Source organism: Oenanthe melanoleuca, chromosome 4 (genome assembly GCF_029582105.1).
Source record: "Oenanthe melanoleuca isolate GR-GAL-2019-014 chromosome 4, OMel1.0, whole genome shotgun sequence".
NCBI lineage: Eukaryota > Metazoa > Chordata > Aves > Passeriformes > Muscicapidae > Oenanthe > Oenanthe melanoleuca.
Window position 1 is genome coordinate 22,601,911 of NC_079337.1, and position 18,596 is coordinate 22,620,506.

At 38.1% G+C, this 18,596-nt stretch overlaps 1 protein-coding gene across 4 annotated transcripts in view; it reads right to left on the bottom strand.

Moving 5' to 3' along the window:
• Positions 1-536: 536 nt before the first annotated feature.
• Positions 537-18,596, bottom strand: part of PPA2 (inorganic pyrophosphatase 2) — a 34,942-nt gene continuing 16,882 nt past the window's right edge. For all 4 annotated transcript variants that reach the window (XM_056489392.1, XM_056489394.1, XM_056489395.1 and 1 more), the window contains 7 exons: positions 18,478-18,564; positions 17,054-17,180; positions 9,213-9,340; positions 7,387-7,472; positions 6,315-6,384; positions 1,750-1,789; positions 537-722 (listed from right to left, as the gene is read on the bottom strand). In XM_056489392.1, the coding sequence (XP_056345367.1) occupies positions 694-722; positions 1,750-1,789; positions 6,315-6,384; positions 7,387-7,472; positions 9,213-9,340; positions 17,054-17,180; positions 18,478-18,564 (567 nt within the window). In that variant the 3' untranslated portion in view covers positions 537-693. The remainder of the gene's footprint in view (positions 723-1,749; positions 1,790-6,314; positions 6,385-7,386; positions 7,473-9,212; positions 9,341-17,053; positions 17,181-18,477; positions 18,565-18,596) is intronic.

Consider the following 18,596-nt stretch of genomic DNA (forward strand, 5'->3'; position numbering starts at 1 on the left):
AGAAGCTTTCCATAAGGAAAATCCTTCCTGTGTGATGAAACACACAAGTTATCAAAACAGGATGTAGAACAGAGCACACACGTGCATCCTTACTTCAATTGTTATGGCATTAGTCCTTCCTAGTTGAATTAATCTTGGAGCAATGTTGTATTTTTTTTTAAAGCAAGCATGCTTGGTTCCTAACTCTATCAAGTCTGCAGAGACAAGTGGGCACAAAAGTGAATGCAACTCAGGAAACAGTCACCTATCAAAGAACATGGTAAACTCCTAAGCCTCTTACATAAAGATTACTGTTGACTTCAAACAGATTACAGTCAGGGGTCCAGAAAAGCCCTGAGACAGAAATTAACACCCAATGCAACCAATGGCTCAATTATTCCAAAATCTGGAGGAAAGGGTTGAAGACAACTTATCTCTCATCTCATTTGTTACACTTCATGAGTGGATAAGAGCAGTTCTGAGATTCAGAAACAAACAAGCAAGCAAGCCCCTCCTCTTCCCTCTGCTCCACCCTACACAGACATAGAAAGGAAACATTCATTTTATAATGGCAGAGTTTATTTACATTAGAGAAGGTTTATACAAGTTGAGAAGTTGTTTCAACAGGAGTCCAACAATCAGTGCTTTTTCCTATCTTCAAAGTAAGGGATGATTTTTAAGATTTGATGATGCACCTTCAGAAGATCTTGATGATCACTTGGGAAAAAAGTACCAGGAATCAACTAAAAAAAAAAAATAAAAAATTACAAGAGTGACGTTAGTTCTATACAAAGTCACACACAAGCACCTGAAAAACATGCTGCCTTTTCAGCTATCTACCCTCCCATAGCAATACTGCTGTGCTAGTTCTATACTCCACCCTGTGGAAAACATGGCCTCAAAATAGTATCTGCTCATTCTAACAGTTTTGCTGTCCCAATTGTGCAACAAGTTACAACACTGTTGTGACCATCCCTGGAAAACCTCATAGATCAGGCAGATGATGTTCAGTTGTCTGTCAGAGGTCTGAGATCTAATACTTTAGTAAATAAATGCTATTTATTGGCATGCCATATAAAGACAAATGGAATGCAACTTGCTTTCCCATGACATGGGCTACACAGATGTTGCTTCTCCAACAATTTGGCACTTGGCTCATGACTAAGTTTAACTTAGTATTTCTGTAACTCCCTCCATTTCAAAAAGCACATATGTCTTCTCTATAGTTCCTGCCAGTAGAAAAATATTTTTTTACAGTAGTTAAAACTGAAAATGTAGGATGCATTCTTATTTCTGAAAGAAAAACACATGTTCTGTTAACATGAAAAACAGTCATAATAGTGAAAGGATAAAATTTTGTCTTTAGAACTTACACTTGAAAAGTATGTATGGTTATGTCAATTTTAGGAAAAGGAACTGTTTATTTGATTAGTTAGCTACTGTGAGGAATGACAAAAACTAAGGCAAAGCAACCTATCTCCTTTAAAAAGGATAAATGTCATGCATTTGCCTTGCATGATCAGTAAGAGAAAAATTTTGTCTTCTTATCTTTTTATGTGGACTACACTTTCACTCAAAAGTAGTCTCCCACAAAGCATCCATGAATTTCTGTTCATGTTCTATTTAACAGGAGACAAGAAATACCATATGACAGGATATAACTATTATAATTTTCATATACACTAAACTGCCTTTTTGCAACAAATTTTCATGTCAATTTTTAAAGCCAGCAATTAAGAGAAGTCATATGATGTCTGAGAAAAAAGGTACCTTCTGGGGAAACAGAATCTCCATTCATAAATGCTGGTGCCTAAAAAAGAGGAAAAAAAAAAGTAGGAAAAAAACCCCCAAACCAACATCTCAGTATTTACTTAATGTTTCAGAGAGAGCACCCAAATTCAAAGGTATTTCAACACTCAAGTCAAGAGATATTAACAAAACCAGAATTATCTGTTGCCCCCAAAGGACAACAGTCTACCTTACAGATTTCTCACCCCCACTGTACAAATTTCTTTATTGCTCATAAATGACAAACAAGCACATGAACAATGAGTGATAGATTAACACCTTACGTAATGCAAAGGGGATTTTTGATGACTGTATCATATTGGAGAATAACAGGATTTGTTGTTTACATCTAAAGGGTAAAAATGCCTTTCTAGTTACTGTACAAGTTTCACTGTCAGATATGCATGTGAATAAATACATACACATACAATTTACCTTAAAAACATGCAAACAACTTAAAATAAATGTGTGATGATACTCTTTTACAATTCCATTTTGACAGAATAGTTCAGTTCAGTGGAAACTGACTATTTGTTTCAAAATTCAAGTCTGGCATTTTAAAGCTGGATATACCACTATTCAATAATAGGAGTGCACAGCCTGTCTTGTCCTGTAATTTAAAGGACAAAATTAAAGACACTTTTAACACATCTGGAATCATTCTGCCTCATGATGAGGATGTAACAACTTTCCACTGCCCTTCCTTAGCACAGCAGCACTCCAGCTGAGCTGCTCTGGTGTGTCAAAGCCTTCCTGCATCTGAGCAGGCACAGGGCTCTAAACACTGAAGAGCAGAACCAAGCCCATGAAAATAATAAAGGATAATTACCTGGACAGGGGGGTTATGTGACTGGTCTGAAAGGAGGTACTAGTATGATAAACATAACCCAGGTCATATCACCAGAATATCCCCTCTCTTTCCAGCAAAATCCACGCTTTATCTCATAAGGCAGGGAGAACTGGAGGTCACCATTTATAAGCAGGTGCCTGCCATTTCTGGGATAACTGCTCAAAAAGCTTGAGATAAAGACTCAGTGCTTTCCCACCATCTCATCCCACTGAACCAGGAATCTCTTCACTACACAACACTTTCATCTGGAACACCACTTAAAAACCAAATAAATAAGTTAATTAATAAAAACAAATCCCAGACTAACAATCTCACCAACCTTTTGCTTCACAACTGGCCACTGCACAGAAAATTCTACCTTTACTAAATTTCCATTTTACAAATGGAAATGTCCTCACAGAAAGTGTGTAGGGAGAAGGCAGTCAACTAACTTTCCTACTTAGATCTGAATTATTCAAAACACATCAATAAATATACAGATTCAAATTTCCTTTGAGATTTTTTTTAAATTATCAGGAAAAGTAAAGTATTTTTCCCTGTAAAATACTGTTTTGCATTTATTAAAAAAGACATCATCTAGCAAAGCCTTCCTTGTTCACTTTCCAGTATTATAAGGAAAGAATTATGTGATAAGTCTGAGAAACACTGCTCTACTAACTATATATAGATTGTCTTGAAGATTTTCCAATTTGCAAAGTCCTCAGCAGCTTCTTCACAGAGCAAGCAATTCTTAGGATTAATATTAAACAAAGGCTTGGTGCCTCTGGTCAGTTTTACAGATGGCAGCACTTAAAAGCCTGAAATAAACAGTGTTTCTTAGCACTAACACATTCATCTACAAAGCTCTATTCCTCCTGGGTTTAGTGTGCAACATATATTGGAGCTGAGACACAGAAAAAACAACTTTCAGAGACTAGAGAACACTGGCAATTTTCACATTGTAGTGTTAAAATTCATCTAGATTTGTAGTTGCAAGGGTCTGGTGTAAGTTTGGCTGGTTTAAATGTTCAGTATGTGCTCTTACGTGCACAGATTATCTTCTATCTCTTTGGAATTGACTGGTCATGGTAATTCATCTGCTGTGGAATTATTCTTAGTTTGCCCCCAATACAGATGGCAGTACAAGTGCCAAGCATCTAGAAACTCACTCAGCGGAATGGAAATTCCCCAACCCAGACAAGCCATTCTAGTTCCTCATCTATAAAGTAACAAAAGGTAAAATAATTCTGAGAACAACTGGACTACCTTGGGAATCACCCAATCAAACTCTATAGGAAATTCTGATTAGAGCACACTTGGTAAGTATTTGGTAAGGATTTGAATGTTTTCCATTTGGTTCTGTTACAGTTCTCTTGCTCACCACAAAAACTGTTCTATACCAATAGTGAGTGTTGCCTTTTGGCTTCTGGTGTCTTCTTTGGGGTTTCTCTGTTTTGTTCTGGGTTTTTTTGAGAACTCAATATATGTGATTTAAGGCAATAATCACTTGCTCAAAAATGCTGCAAGTGAAATCTGATGCTGGAAAAAGAATTGTTGGGAAGCAGCTTTCACTGCAGAAATAGCTCAGAAATTTTGCAGTAGCTGAAATATGCTTCTCACTTTACTTGCATGCAAGATCTCTGCCTCAGATTTCATTATTTTGTTTTTATCCAGGATCTAACAGATGTATATAAATTAGAAGAAAATGTATCTGCTTTTAGTTTAAATTTTTAAAACCAACAAAACCCCCAAAAAAACCCTCTGCAAATCCAGGCAGCTTTCATTTGAAATCACCACAGCCATTAAAATTCTGCAGCCAGCACTCACGTACTTTCACTCCAGTGTGAAAGAGATGAATGTCTGACAACTAAAGCATGCAGTGTAGTGTATGAGACAAAAAGATACCCTCTTAAAATGTGCAAGTCAACCTCCTTGCTCATATTTAGAGTTCAACTGTCCATGATTTCTATTTCAAGGCCATTTAACTTTTTTTAATTATTGCAGATCAGCAAATGCATGCAGCCTGAACAGTATTTATAATAGAGTATTGCATATTTTCTCTGTCTGGAAAGCACCAAGAGGCAGCACCCTACAGAGACGTAATTCAAATACTTAGTCTAAGTCTAAATACTTAGACTGAACTGAAACAGAATGATGGAAAGAGTATGTAGAAACAACTTCACAAAAACACTACCACTCAAAAGAATGTGAGACACAAAAAAAGGCAGGAAGTGATACTATTTGATAAAAAGGGAAGATATCAAATAAAAAGGCATTAAAGTTTGATACAAGGTATCTATTTTATGAACTGATTTTACTAAGTTCCTCTCCTCTCCAAAAACCATAGGAAAAAAAAAAAGATTTGTTATTAAGAAACAAAATAAGGCATACTGCTAATTAAATAATTATTTACCCTGCATGCCTCAAAGTACAAGAGCAGAGGGTGCAAAAAGAAATACTCCTTTGCACATCTGTCCCCCTTCAAATACATGTGGACATGAAGCTTTAGTTGCAATTAATGACTCATAAAGTTATTGTAAATTTGAAAGTACAGAGGAGGTAAATACTTGCTTATATCTATGATTGACATGTCTAAAAACATATTTGAATGCCAAAATGAGTTGTTCTTTCATTTAAAATTTACAGTCCCAATAATCAACATTCACAAATGCAACACAGAGATACTTTTAAAGAAGTGCTGAAAGCAAGGTATTTGAACAGGAAAAAGTTTGGTCTGACACATCTTTATGACTTAAACCAACATTTCTTTGCAAATGACAGTCCTATTTGCTTGTGACAAAACAGAATCCAGGACAACACATTCCTACTTGAAATGCTGTTGGAATGTTAACTTCACAGACAGTGGATGGCATGTCCTTTGACACCTGAACTTGCATAATTACTGCATACTTTGACTGTTGAGGCAAAACACTGGTGCCCTGGTAGCCATGCATACATGCAAAATACCTCGTGGTCATGAGCACATGCTCAATCACAGCCTATGTTAGAAAAGAAAAAGTAATACTTGGGGGAACATTTTTCCATGTAATTTCTGGTAACCTTGCTTAATTTCTGGCATCCAAACTAGTGTATTCTAAAATGGAAAAAGTTTTCCTCCACTAACATCTGCACATGAAAGCATCAAACCTGCAGGACATTTTTCTTGCCTGAACAGGAAACCTGCGCGTTTTAATTTTATGGTAATTTTCAGAGTATGACAGGCATTCTTTAAGAAGCATTCAAATAAGCTTTCCCTCTCTGAAAGCACTGCATTTAATTACGCAAGTAGACAAACAAAGGATCTGTTCAGTGATTAGGGACTACAGTCAGCTAGTCAAGGAGTTCTAGCACTGGGTGGTAACTCATGGCAACAGGGGAGACAGAGAAGACAGCAGGCTAGATACAAATAGCAGTCCATCTTGCTATTCAGGATCAGAAGAAACAGCACTGCAGAAGGAGAAAAATCAAAACCAAAAAACTCCACCAGAACAGTAATGAACCTTCCAAAAAGCATAATTGGACCATTGCAATGAAAGGTTTATATCACAACGCTTACATTTCCCCCCCAACCTTTCTGCTCCTCCTTTAACTTAAATTTTTGCTTAAGGAAGGACCAATTTCAATTTAGCTGCTTTATTTCAGTTTTGGAGCTCTGAACAGTCTTTTCCAATTAATCATTAAAATAAAACAAGAGGTGGAAAAAAGTAAATATCCTTACTGACTGCACAATTGATCGGGCATCCTCCTCACTGCAACAAAATGGGCTGCCACTCACCAGAACATTCATGCTGGAAAACAAAATTAAAAACATGCTTTATTCATCAGTAGAAAAGACCTACACACAATGAAGTACTTATGGAAAAAACCCATCATCACATATAGAGCTCAGAAATGTGGATCTTCAAGAAATGAGGAAGTGAGAACCATTAAGTAATGCTGGAAGGACCAGGTGTGTGGAAGGGTGTTGTTTCTTTCGAGTTTGAGGAGTTGTCTAGGCTGTGTATTCCATATTAATGCAAGCAGTGCTCACACGTAGTGCTTCTGGCTGCTAGCTTGGGTACAGTGCAGAGGACCAACGTCAAGAAGCTAAATCCCCCCAGGAAGTCAGCAGAATCAAACTGGCACTTCCTGAGGGAGCTGAGGAACACCTAGATGGCAGGCAGAGACGATGCGAGTACACCTCATCTCTTGTGCCTTGCAGGATGGCAAGGTTCAGAGGCAGATCATGGAAGGAACAGCAGGTTACTTCAGCAACCCACCAGCCGTATCTAACAAGAAGGAAAAACAGGCCAAAATTCTCCTACATAAAGCAGCAGATATCTGTAGTATTTCCAGACAAACTCTGGGACCACATCCTTGGCAGAAACGTTTCCCTACGAATCTATATCCTTTCACACTGAAAATGAGTTCGGTCATGAGTGTTTAAGATCCTACAGAATAAACTGCGTGAACCTCAATTCCCCAAAATAACAGAATGAACAGTGACAAGAAGACCAAAATTCTCCCAAACAATTCTGAACAAACACTCCGGGACTATTTCTCAAAAGCTGAAGTACTGAATGTCACATCTATGTAATCAATATATTTCTGGGAACACTTACTAGTAAGTAAGTACCAAGTAAGTACCAAGGTGCAACTAGTCAATCATGCTTAATTATCAATTAATAATCAAACCCATGAACATTCCTGTTATCTCAAATTTTAAAAAATCTAAGCAGTTAATGGACAACTTGCTGAATAGCACCAGTATAGCACAATATGAAGAGCAAAAGATGTGACTGGATACATACCACTTTATAGCACCTCCATCAGCTTTTTTATGAAGCAATGATTTCCAGTGGTCATGGGTAGATTTAATAATTTCAACAGCAAAATCCTAGTTTACAACAAGGGAAGTTTTGTAAGTTAATATGTTATTATACAGAAAAGAATTAGCCACAGAACTAATTTATTAAAACATACTACTTCACATGTTATTTTAAGGCACCTTCTTTGAGGGCTCATTAAATTTCTGGAGAATATAATACCCTTTTTATGTAAAGAAGCAAACTTCACTATTTGTCAAATATATTGGCAACACATTCAGGACTTCCCCTCAGTCTGCAGCCACAAACACAAACACTACATGAAAGAAATGAAATCAGCACTAGATGCTAAGGAGATCCCTACTGCTGTAAAAATTGTACCAGGCTCTAAATGGGTTCAAGCGTGTGAGCTATGACTCCACCTTTACAGATGCAAGTCAGAGTCCGGGTTTCCCCTCTAGAGGCATAATTTGCATTTACTTCATTAATGCCCAATCATATATTTAAAGCATTTGCAAAAACATAGCATGTCAGCTGTTTAACAGTTTCTGCTTATTTGAAACAAAAGTAATACTGGAGGTGGGGCTGGGATGAAAAAGCTTCCAAATATTAAAGTAAAATAAGCCCTCAGTGTCCAGATGATGACTACAAGACTTGCAAAAAGCTGTCAATTGAATATCCACATTTATTAACAAAGGAGTGACTTGGAAAAGTGCCACTGGAACATTGACATTCTTCACCAGAGCTGCTGGAACACAGCCACAGCCACCTCGCCACATCCTGGGTCTCTAGAAATGCTTGGGAATTATTCAAGTGCTCCAACCAGCTATCTCAGGGCATTTAGTGCCTCCAGGCTGAACCCCAATGGCCTGACAGGGATACACTGTCTGCTCTCACTCTACAGTGCAGGAAAACCTCTAAGAGCTGTTCCCAGGAGAACAGGGGAGAGATCAGGTTATCAAGCCATACAACTCCACAGCTGATTGATTTAAAAGGCAGTTTTAGTGCAGAGTGGAGTCAGGGCATTTCTTTAACCAGAAAATATATAAAGTTGCCTGTGCTGGTTAGAAGGCATTATGTAACTTTGATAGCACCCTGCATGGCTGAACTTGGACATGACAGAATTCATGAGAAATTTGTGATTCTTTGCCGAGAATAATCTATACAAAGTGTGCAATACACAAGTTGCAAAGCAATTTTACTCAAATTACATCCAATTTCTCTGGAAAAATTCAGATATTTCTTTCAACAAGGTCTAGTCCTTTCAAAGCCATTTTTACTGTAATAGTTTAAAAAGCCATTCATTTTTTTCTTAAAAAAAAGAAAAAAAGGAAAATAATTTTTCAGCCTTCAAGCCAAACACTTCAAATGTTTTTACAGAGATTTACCAGAAAGTATGCCTTGAGCAAATACCAAATATGAAAAAATCTGTAGCCCATTGTCTTAAACTGCATACCCTTAAAAAAAAGCCATAAAAATTTACCAACAGGACTAAAAAAAACACCTGAAAAGACAATCCATTCATTACTCTGACACAGAGTAATGCTTTGAAAAACAGCTACAAACACACAGATACATGTGTAAATCTCAATTTTTTTTTCAGACTTTCTTTAATGACCTATGCACTTTCTCTGAACAAAATGGAATGCAGCAAACATTATTTAATCCTCACCCAATAAATTGTACACTTAAGACCCTCCCACCAAAATCATTTTCGTTAAGCCTCATCCTTTATAATTCCAAAAATTCTAGGATGTATTATAGAGTCCACATGACAGAATGATGCATTTTTAATTTTGCATTATCTTCACCTTGTTTTTAAACTCTCCATTAAAAGCAAAGTGATTTTCTGGTTTACCATCAGGGACTTTATATAATTGGAACCAGTCAACTGTAGCCTCAAGATAACCTGGTTTGTGCTTCTTGACATCATCGATATCTGTAGGTTAAAAAGAGGGGGGGAAAAAAAAGGAAGAACATTAACTTTTTAAAATTTTCCTAAAGAATCTGCAGCAATTTGATTTCACTGAATACTCTGCACTTTATTACATCAGCTGCTCACGTCTGCTATCTTATGATTTCACAACTACTCTAAGCAGGTAAACCAGTCATGTCCTGCCCTCCATTAATTAAGATCCAAGGTACAATGAATAAAAGGACCATATTTGTGACAGAAGAAAATTCCGTATTTATCTCAGTAGGTAGCTCTTACAATACTTAGATTATTCACTGAGGTAATTTTTTCCTCCAGCAACTGCAGAGGCTATTTTTAATAATGAAAGAATAGCTATAAAAACAACTTCAACACATGGATCTTTAAACCAGCACCTCTAAACAATGTACAGGCTTGACTTGTTAACATTATACTAAAAGGCACTCTTTTGCTCCCATTAGTTGCAAATTCATCCCCTTCAAGACATGACAGAGACGTACCAGGAGCTCTAAACTAATTTTACTGACAACCTTGTGGTATCTGCATATTCAAAGTGATAAACAATTCTACCTCTACAATCCTGATGGACAAAGATGTGATAGGACACAAAGAGGAATGTATTCCATTTGTGGGATACCCTTGTGAGGCAGAGATGAACACTGCCATGGTGTGTACAGAGAGGTGAAACATCACAGTAATTCTGCTTGAAAATTACACTGCCATATCAAGGATGCAGTTCTTGATCTTACACCCCTCACCTGCTGTGTGTCACACTGCAGCTGGTCTAAAAGCTGCAATCTAAAACTCAACCATCCTGGAGGTGAGCAGGTACCTGGGTGAGTGATGATAGTATGGATCTGAACAAATACAGAGTCCCAGCCAATCCATTGATCCCTAAGTGCAGATGTATCATTGGACAAGGAAATGAATGACTGGGATCATAACCAATCACATGTGTATGCCTGGGAAATTCAATCCCCCTATTTAAGGAGGGTGCAGAACAGTGATGCTTTTTGTCACATGGATCACAAAGGGACATGTCATTTGTCTCCAGCCATGTCCTCAGTCAACATTATAGCTAAGCATATCAAATTTTAACAGGCTGTCCTTTGAGACTACCACCACTCCTGCCACTTGCAATGGTGTGGTCCTATCAACACCTTAACAAATTAACTCCCTGGCAAGGTGTTTACATCAAAAAGCTTTCAACACTTTCCTAATTATTTTGATGTAATAAAACATTTTGTCCATCCCATAAGCCAAATACTTTGTAACTGGTATAATCTATTTCCTTTCCACAGTCACTCCTGATGGAAATGGGAGCTGACTTTTTACTACTGTAGTCTACCAACTATTTTACAACCTCACTCTGCTCAGGCTACCTTCCATGGCGTTACCCTCCTCTAGCATTTTGCAAGTCACTCACTCATGTCTCCCTTTCTCATTCCTTCTTGCTCTCTCTCAATACTGCCTGGTTACTTCATTATCTTCTCCCATAGATTTGCCTCACTTGAGACATCTGACTAGCTGTGATTTCTGCTAAGATATTCTCCTGTCTATCCAGTCCTATAAAATCAGAGTCCTGATTGCTTAGTCCATGAAATTGATACCTAGTCATGTGCTTTCCATCTTTAAGTGCCTAAATGTCTTTTAAAATTTCATTGTGAACCTGAACAAAGACATTAAAGTATTTCTGAAGAGAACAGTAAGAGAAGAGGTCTTGTGCTACAGACTATTCAATTCTCAGTAGACCACCATGAGAGATGACATGTAGACTGAACTGGGAAGCCAGAACTATGTGAGAAGACATTCTGAGTGTTAATAGGCATTTCATAGATGCCACTCTCAAATTCCACTGCATTACCACTACCCAAAGAATAAAACAAAAAACCTTGAAGAACCCCATGTAAATTTTTGCTTTACACACACTTAGCGGGGCTACGTGTTTATGGGCTCAGAGTAAAACACATTTTCAACTTGGCCGCTGGCCATCTGTCTGTAGGAGATCAGGGAATTTCACTGGCAGAATCCCAGAAAAAAGCAAGGGCACATAAGGCTGTGCTAGAGGCAGGTCTTCTGGCTAAAATAAGTGTTTAAGAGCACAAGAAGCTTTTCACTAGGGTGGGTGGGTGAGACCAACCAAGAAGGAATGATTTAGAAAAGGGTGGGATCTTGGTTGGAGGCAGAATGCTTCATTTGGGCACTAATAAAACTGCAGCTCCAATTCAAATCAGTTTCAGGACTCCAATGTATCATCCTATTCTCTCCAAGCCAGAGAACATCCCTCCTCCAACTTGAGCCATTGTCATCTCCTCCTCTTGTGAGGTTTGGATTCACAATATCTAACACTTGTTGAAGAGATAGTATCTCCTCCAGTCTGTAAAACAAACCACGCTGCTGCAGCAATTTCCTTGGCTCCCAGCAGTGGACAAACTCCAGACACTGCTTAAATACAAGCATACTTTCTCACATTGCTACTCCTTTTTTCTGGTTCCTGTTCCAGCAAATGTCTCTCCTAACTCTGCTTTTCCACTCCCCCTACTTGGTTACTTGCCTCCTATTCCCCTAAAAACTGCTCATCAAAAGTGCTTTATGGTCTATTAAGTGGCACCTGGTACTTTTCTCCATCTGTTTTCTCTTATTTATAGGTTTTATTTATACTTATTTGAAGGACTCAAATGTTAGGCTTTGGGACAGACTTTCATTATCTCCTTTTGTTAGAGATTCTATCTTCATGGTTAGAATCATCTCCCTGAATTTCACACTCTCTCTACTGGAAAATCCCTTGTCTAAGTAAAATGTAACAAAAAGTAAAAAGTAACAATTCCATCTTAGCATTATATGGATGTTGTATATTCTGGTTTTCATGACTTAAAAAGTGGGGGGGGCATTGGTTGCTTTTATTTCCTGGGCTCCTTGCAAGTTATTCTCCTTCATCCCTATGCTTCACTTAAATTTTCTTTACTATAAAGGACAGCTCTACTGAACATCAAATGAAATTTGAAAGCTTGATTTAAAAAAAAAAAAACAGAACATCTGTATCATAATGCAAGTTGATGGGAAGCAGAAGAAAAAAGTGCAATAATGCAACAAAACAAACCCCAAAAAAATATCAATGCTGTTGCTGTGGAGTCAGCATGTAATATAAAACACAAGGAAAACAGCAGCTCTTGCATCACTCACTCAATAGCCACCTCTTTAGTTCATTAAAAGTTACCACAGAAAAACAGGAAAGACAGTTTGTCTTCCACTCTAATCTAAACAGCCTCTTTGGGATATCAGGGAGGAAAGGAGAAAAACCACACTCAGAAAACAGAAAAGTAAGCAAAGAAAGGTTAAAAAAAATCACAATAAGCAGTACAATCATTTTGTATGCTAATATCTACAGAAGAGAGCTTCAATTTATTCAAATTATTATGATTTTTTAAAAAGCAAACAAGTTAGGTGTCTTTTCTGCAGCAACTGTTAAGACACTTTTTTGACCTTGACTGCTTATCTTCCCTTAGAGCTATGTACTCATACTGATGTTAAAAGGGGCAGGCTTAGGAGCAGCAAACATATACATAGCTCAAAGCAGTTTCTCCTCTGCCAGCAGATCCTGCTCCAAGTGGCAGAGCAGGTCAGGCTCCTGCAGGTACATTATCAGTATGTCCCCATGGGGCTCCAAGTGGGAATTTCTCTCAACTGCCTGCATACAATCACAGGTCTCATTTTTCTGGGCTCAAAGTTAAGCGCCAAGGGTTAAAAAAAGACGGCAGATCACATCAAGGGTTGCAGTTCAGTGTCCATAAGGAAAATCCCTATGCTGCTAGCTCTCTGTTGAGGGAGTGAGCCAATGTGAATGCAGATCCCAATTCTAACTGGCTTTACAGAAGAGAGCAACAAAAGCATTTGTACAAAACTACCGTTTTAGTACAACAGATGCTGCTTCTTCCAAGCAAAGCTAAAACAACATGTTTCCAGCAGGCTTTCTAAACAAGGTCTGTGGGAAGAGAGGACATATGTTTTTAATAACATCTTATAAACATTTACAGGAAGCAGCAGCTACATTCCATATAAAGGCATTTGGTGTATTTTGTGCAGGGGTAGGAGGGGAGCCTTGGTAGAGCAAATTAATTTCTTTATACTGAGTGCTTACACAAATCCACAACAAAGGTCTTCTGGGCTTCTCTGTGAACAAATACACTCACATGCAAAGGTCTGTAACAATTTATGGTACAAAATATACAGTATGTCTTAGTTTTGCCATTTAGGGTTTGATCACTAAACACTATCTTGAGATGCATATTGTAAAAGCAGCATGGCAACAGTACACTTAACTACACCAGTGCCATCAAATGGCAGCACAATAAAGCCATCAGACATCACCAGCTGCTGTAGAATATGGCTGCTAAGATTCCAGGCCAGTAAATCACCTCCAAAATGCTATCCAGTATACATGACTAGCCCAATTTGCTGAAGGAGGGCAAGATGACTATCTGAAAGTCAGATTTCATACGCTGCTTCAAACACAATTCCAGCTTCAACTGCCAGTGATTTTCAAAACCTCTTGTCCAATGTGAAGATGCCATATACATTTAGACCAAATCACGGCACAGAATTATCACTCATCCCCTCTGAAACTAGAAAAGCATCAGATATACAAGTGAACTCCAATATACTAAATTCAATCTAAACTATGAGATAAGCAGACAAGCGACCTTTCTACTCCAAAAAATTACTTCTCCTCCTGGCTATTTTACAAAACAAAAAAAATCGACAATAGAAAGAAAGCAACCAGGCCTATTACACTACCAAGATTTAGTGTTTCAGTCTGCAAGGAGCTTTTAGGTCTTTTCTCTGAGTTGCTTGGCCTAAAGTTGCTCCACTGGCCCACTAATGGCCATCTGCCTAGCAACTGCCTGAGCAGAAACACAACAGCCACAAAGACAGATCGTAATGAAATAGATAAATCTGAAGATGTCTAGTCAAAGTCTAAAAGCAACTTTCTCACACAGATGTCTGCATCTGATGTACAGCTGGTATTTGGTGAGAGATTGTCCCCATGCCCACCAGAATTAAGTGCTATTATTTCAAACAGATACCTTACAAAGTCAGTCCAAAAAGACACTAGGACCATTATTCCTACTGATGACACAGTTCCCACTTAAACAGGTGCTAAGCATTGCCTATCATTCCTGGGAATTGTCACTGTAAACAAGAGTTTCTCACTGCTCTGTGTGAAAGAAAGAGTTCTAGCCAGGGTTTCCAATTTAAACCAGTATTTATCAATAAATGCCTGCATGACACAGTCCAGTGGAGTGCTATGAATAAACAATCAGAAGCTGTGATTTCTCAGTTCTGAGTTCTGTGAAGTCTCAGAAAAATCAATTGCACTTATGAGAATGATCACAATCCCAGAAGGAGAATATCCCAGGTACCTGGGGTGTGCTTAAAGAGGCAAGAGGAGTTAACACATGGTGTGAGCTCATGATGGGGTTTGCAAGTAATCACCACTCCAGTATCTTGGAATTATCCTTTCCAAATGTTCACTGGGGGCTCTGCACGTACTGAGCTGAAAGCAAATGTGACAATTCTCAGTGCAGTTGGAAATGTTTAACAAATGATGCAGAAGTGACTGGACAGGATTAGAAGGCAACACTTAGCCTCATCTTCCCCAGGAGGCCACCTCCGTAACACAGCAGCACATCAATTAGGGAGGGAGAGACCGGTTTATCCATAGCTGCCATCCTTTTATGCTAAAATAATTAACAACTTTGGGAAGGGGGAAAAACAAGTATAAAAGGACATATTGTACTGCCTGCTCTGACAGATTTGTTTGTTTTCAGACAGAAGAATGATTGCTGTTAAACACTGCAAGCCAGTCATGTTTTCTGAAAGCAGATGGGGGCTTTTTTTTCTCCCCCTTTTCTTTGTTTTGTAAATCTTGGGCTGCAACTCCAATCCCAAAGGGAAATCATATTAAACTGGATAAATATTTCCTCACTTCTCTGAATCTCAGGACACTTCTCTTCTTGAAGTTTTGCACATATTCCCTGATAAGAAAGGATGCACATAGGAATCAACTACAGGCAATGGTTTGCCCATTCTTCCCACTTATTTTTCATCTTTTTTTAAGACTAAAAGCTCTTACTCCTCCCCTTCTAAATAAACTGAAGCTGTAACAGAGCTGATATAAATCAGTCATTAACTGGGGGAAAAAAACCAAAACCAATCAAAAAAACAGAGAGCACTTTCAAATACAGTTAACCCAAAATAATAAATAATATTGGGATAAACTGCCACAGTTTTGCCCCTGCTTAATGGACTCCTTCTGAATTCTCTCATCCACTTTTCTGACCACATTCTCTCAGAAATTGCTAGGGAGAAAAGGTAAGTCTTTAAGCAGAACAGTGTCTAGAAATCAAGTGCTATTCACTTTTCTTTTAACTACTGACATTTATATTGCATTTTGCTGCCCATTACAGAGTGGTTTAAATTGATACTGACATTAATAGCAAACTATTACTTACTCTTTCCTTAAGCTGAACTTCTTAATCTCTAACTGTCAAAGTAGTTAAAGAGTCATAAACACTATGCAGTAATTCATCTGCCCAACGATTTTAATCAGCACCAACCCAAGAGTTTCCTTTTCCTCATCTGCTCTTCTCCCCTTCTTTCCCCACAAGTCAAGTACTCTCCACGTGAAAGTAACCTGCAAGAAAACTGAGAATGAAGGACTACTCTAGTGATACACTTTACATTCAGAAATCATGGAAAAACCTCAATGGCTGAGAAACATACTTCCTTTAAAAAGCTACTGGATTGCTCTATTCCTACAGAAAGGCCACTCTGCACTTGGTGCCCCGTTACCAATGAAGGGCGGGCTCTCATTGTACATACCTGATGGCATAGAAGACTTTTGGTCTCCTAACAATCACTTTTAGACAAACCTCCTCTCTTAAGTCTCATGATTCCCAGTAACATTCCACTGAGGAAGCAAACCTCCATTTACCCATAGAAAAACTGCGCTCTACCTGTGTTATAAAAACTTAACTTCTTGCAGTTTTAACACATCAGAATTACACATCATGTGCTACTCACATGAACACACTTCAGCATTCAAGTTTCATTTGAATACCAGAAGATTGATCACAGGGAGGACAAGTCTGAGCAGGATATATCCCCCTGCACAGCTAGGCATCATCAAGGCTGATTAGGGTAAAGCTGCATTGGCTGTTTACTTTGCAAATTTTCAAGCTAAAAGGTGAAACCTAATAGTTCATACTAAGCAACAAACACTGGAAGCAGTCCTCTTAAAAGTGGCAAGACATTGAAAATGACTTTTCAAAATGCAACACAATGCCTGCAAGTATAAAAGCAACAAACACTTCCAAAAACGAAAACAATGGTGTGCTACATAATGTAGAGTGGATAAATACGCACTGTTACACAGAACATAAGCCTGTAATTACTGGAGGTCACTTTCTAAGGCAGTTGTGTTTCAGAAGTCAAAAAACTTTCTGTATGATGTTCTCTTGCAAGTCCAAGCAAACCATTTTAGAAGCTTAGTGTGAAAGTGTGCCCTCCTTGAAGGAAGCACCTAAACAACAACAAAAAAATGGAAAGGCTTGCCTTTCCACTGTCTGCCCCTTGTTATCTTGGGGTGCCTAAACTCAGGCATCATTCTGCTGTGCAAGTTTCTGACATCACTGCATTAAGAAAGACAAAAATACTTGCCATGGATTTTCTGAGCTTCTGGGTCATCCGCACTGATGGCAATTATCTTCCAATCTGTCTCTCCTTCATCAACAAGAGCTAAAACCCCCAAGACCTTCACCTGAACAATCTCACCAGAAGAACGAATCTGAAACAGAATGTAATGCCACAAAGATTTAGAAAACAACACACAGGATTTCTCTTTTACGTTAAAAAATAACAGTTTTACATTTTTGGCCAGCAGGCTGTAACAGAATTGCAAGATAGATCTGCAAACCCAATACACATCTCTTTATTATTTTGAGCCTTTCTCCCACCATTACTATTCTCCAAACCTCAACTCTCCAGTCAGCACTTATTTAAGTAGACATGTAGCTAAAATTTTTTTCCTTCCCCTTTTACCCTAGTTCTCCCACACTTTCTTGGTATTCCCTACAAACTGCAAGTCAGAAGTATTTCACACTCGTTTTTTAACTCCTTCCTATCCCTTGACTCTCTACTTTCTGAACTCAGGGTCCTAATTACTATCTTGCTAGTCCTTCCTCTGGACTCCAATATACACATATAAACAGACAGCACTTCCCCAGAAATACCAACACAACAATTCTCTGGAACCTTCTCCATACCTGCTAATATTTCTTCTTTAATTCTTTCTGGATCCCTTGAAATTAATCTTTAGTTTTCTTACCCCAAATAAAGACACTTTCACTGAGGTCACCAATTAAATTTCCCCTTACCTAAATAACCTAAGAGATCCCTCTTTCAAACTCATCCATTTCATAAATCCATTTTTGATACACAGCATTGCTCCATTCTTTGCCACCTCTAGGTATGCAGAATTTACTTTCAGTGAGCTTAACCTTTCCTTTATACCTACTAATGTTGTTTGCTGCACGTCTTTTTCATCCATCCACTCCATGACTCATAACTCTGCAACATTGCAGCAGGTTCCTGTCTTCTCTAGAAAAAAGGATCTACTTCTGTTTTCATCCATGAGTAAACTCAAACATACTTCCTTTGTGGGTCTGACTTTGTAATTGTAATGTGCATGACGCTGTCATATTTCCTCATCTTTCAGCAACCTATTCCTAGCTCCAATACTGCTAACAGGGAAAAAAGAAATAAATCTTTTCCTTCCCCAAAAATCTTAACCCTCACCTCGTTCACTCAAAACTTACTGTCTAGCTACACGACTTCAGGATGCTGTTCTTTTATTTTCCCTTTAACCAGTACAAAGACTTCCAAATCCTACTTTCCGCCTTCCTTTTAAAAAATCTACCATTTCCTTACCTATTCTCTCCTTACATCCTCTATTGATACTTTTGTCAGTCTCTAATATAACTAACACTTTTTTTTTTTTTTTCCATCTGACCTTATTTTCAAAAGTTGCTACCAAATTACTAAATTAACCTTGATAAATTAAATTAATCCTGATAAATACAAACCTTTGAACCTATTTCACAAACGTCAATAGGATCATTATCCCCACAACATCCGGTAACGTTATCCTTATGGTTTGGATCTTCCCAGGTCTGCCAAGGGAAAGAGAACTATCAGTTACTAG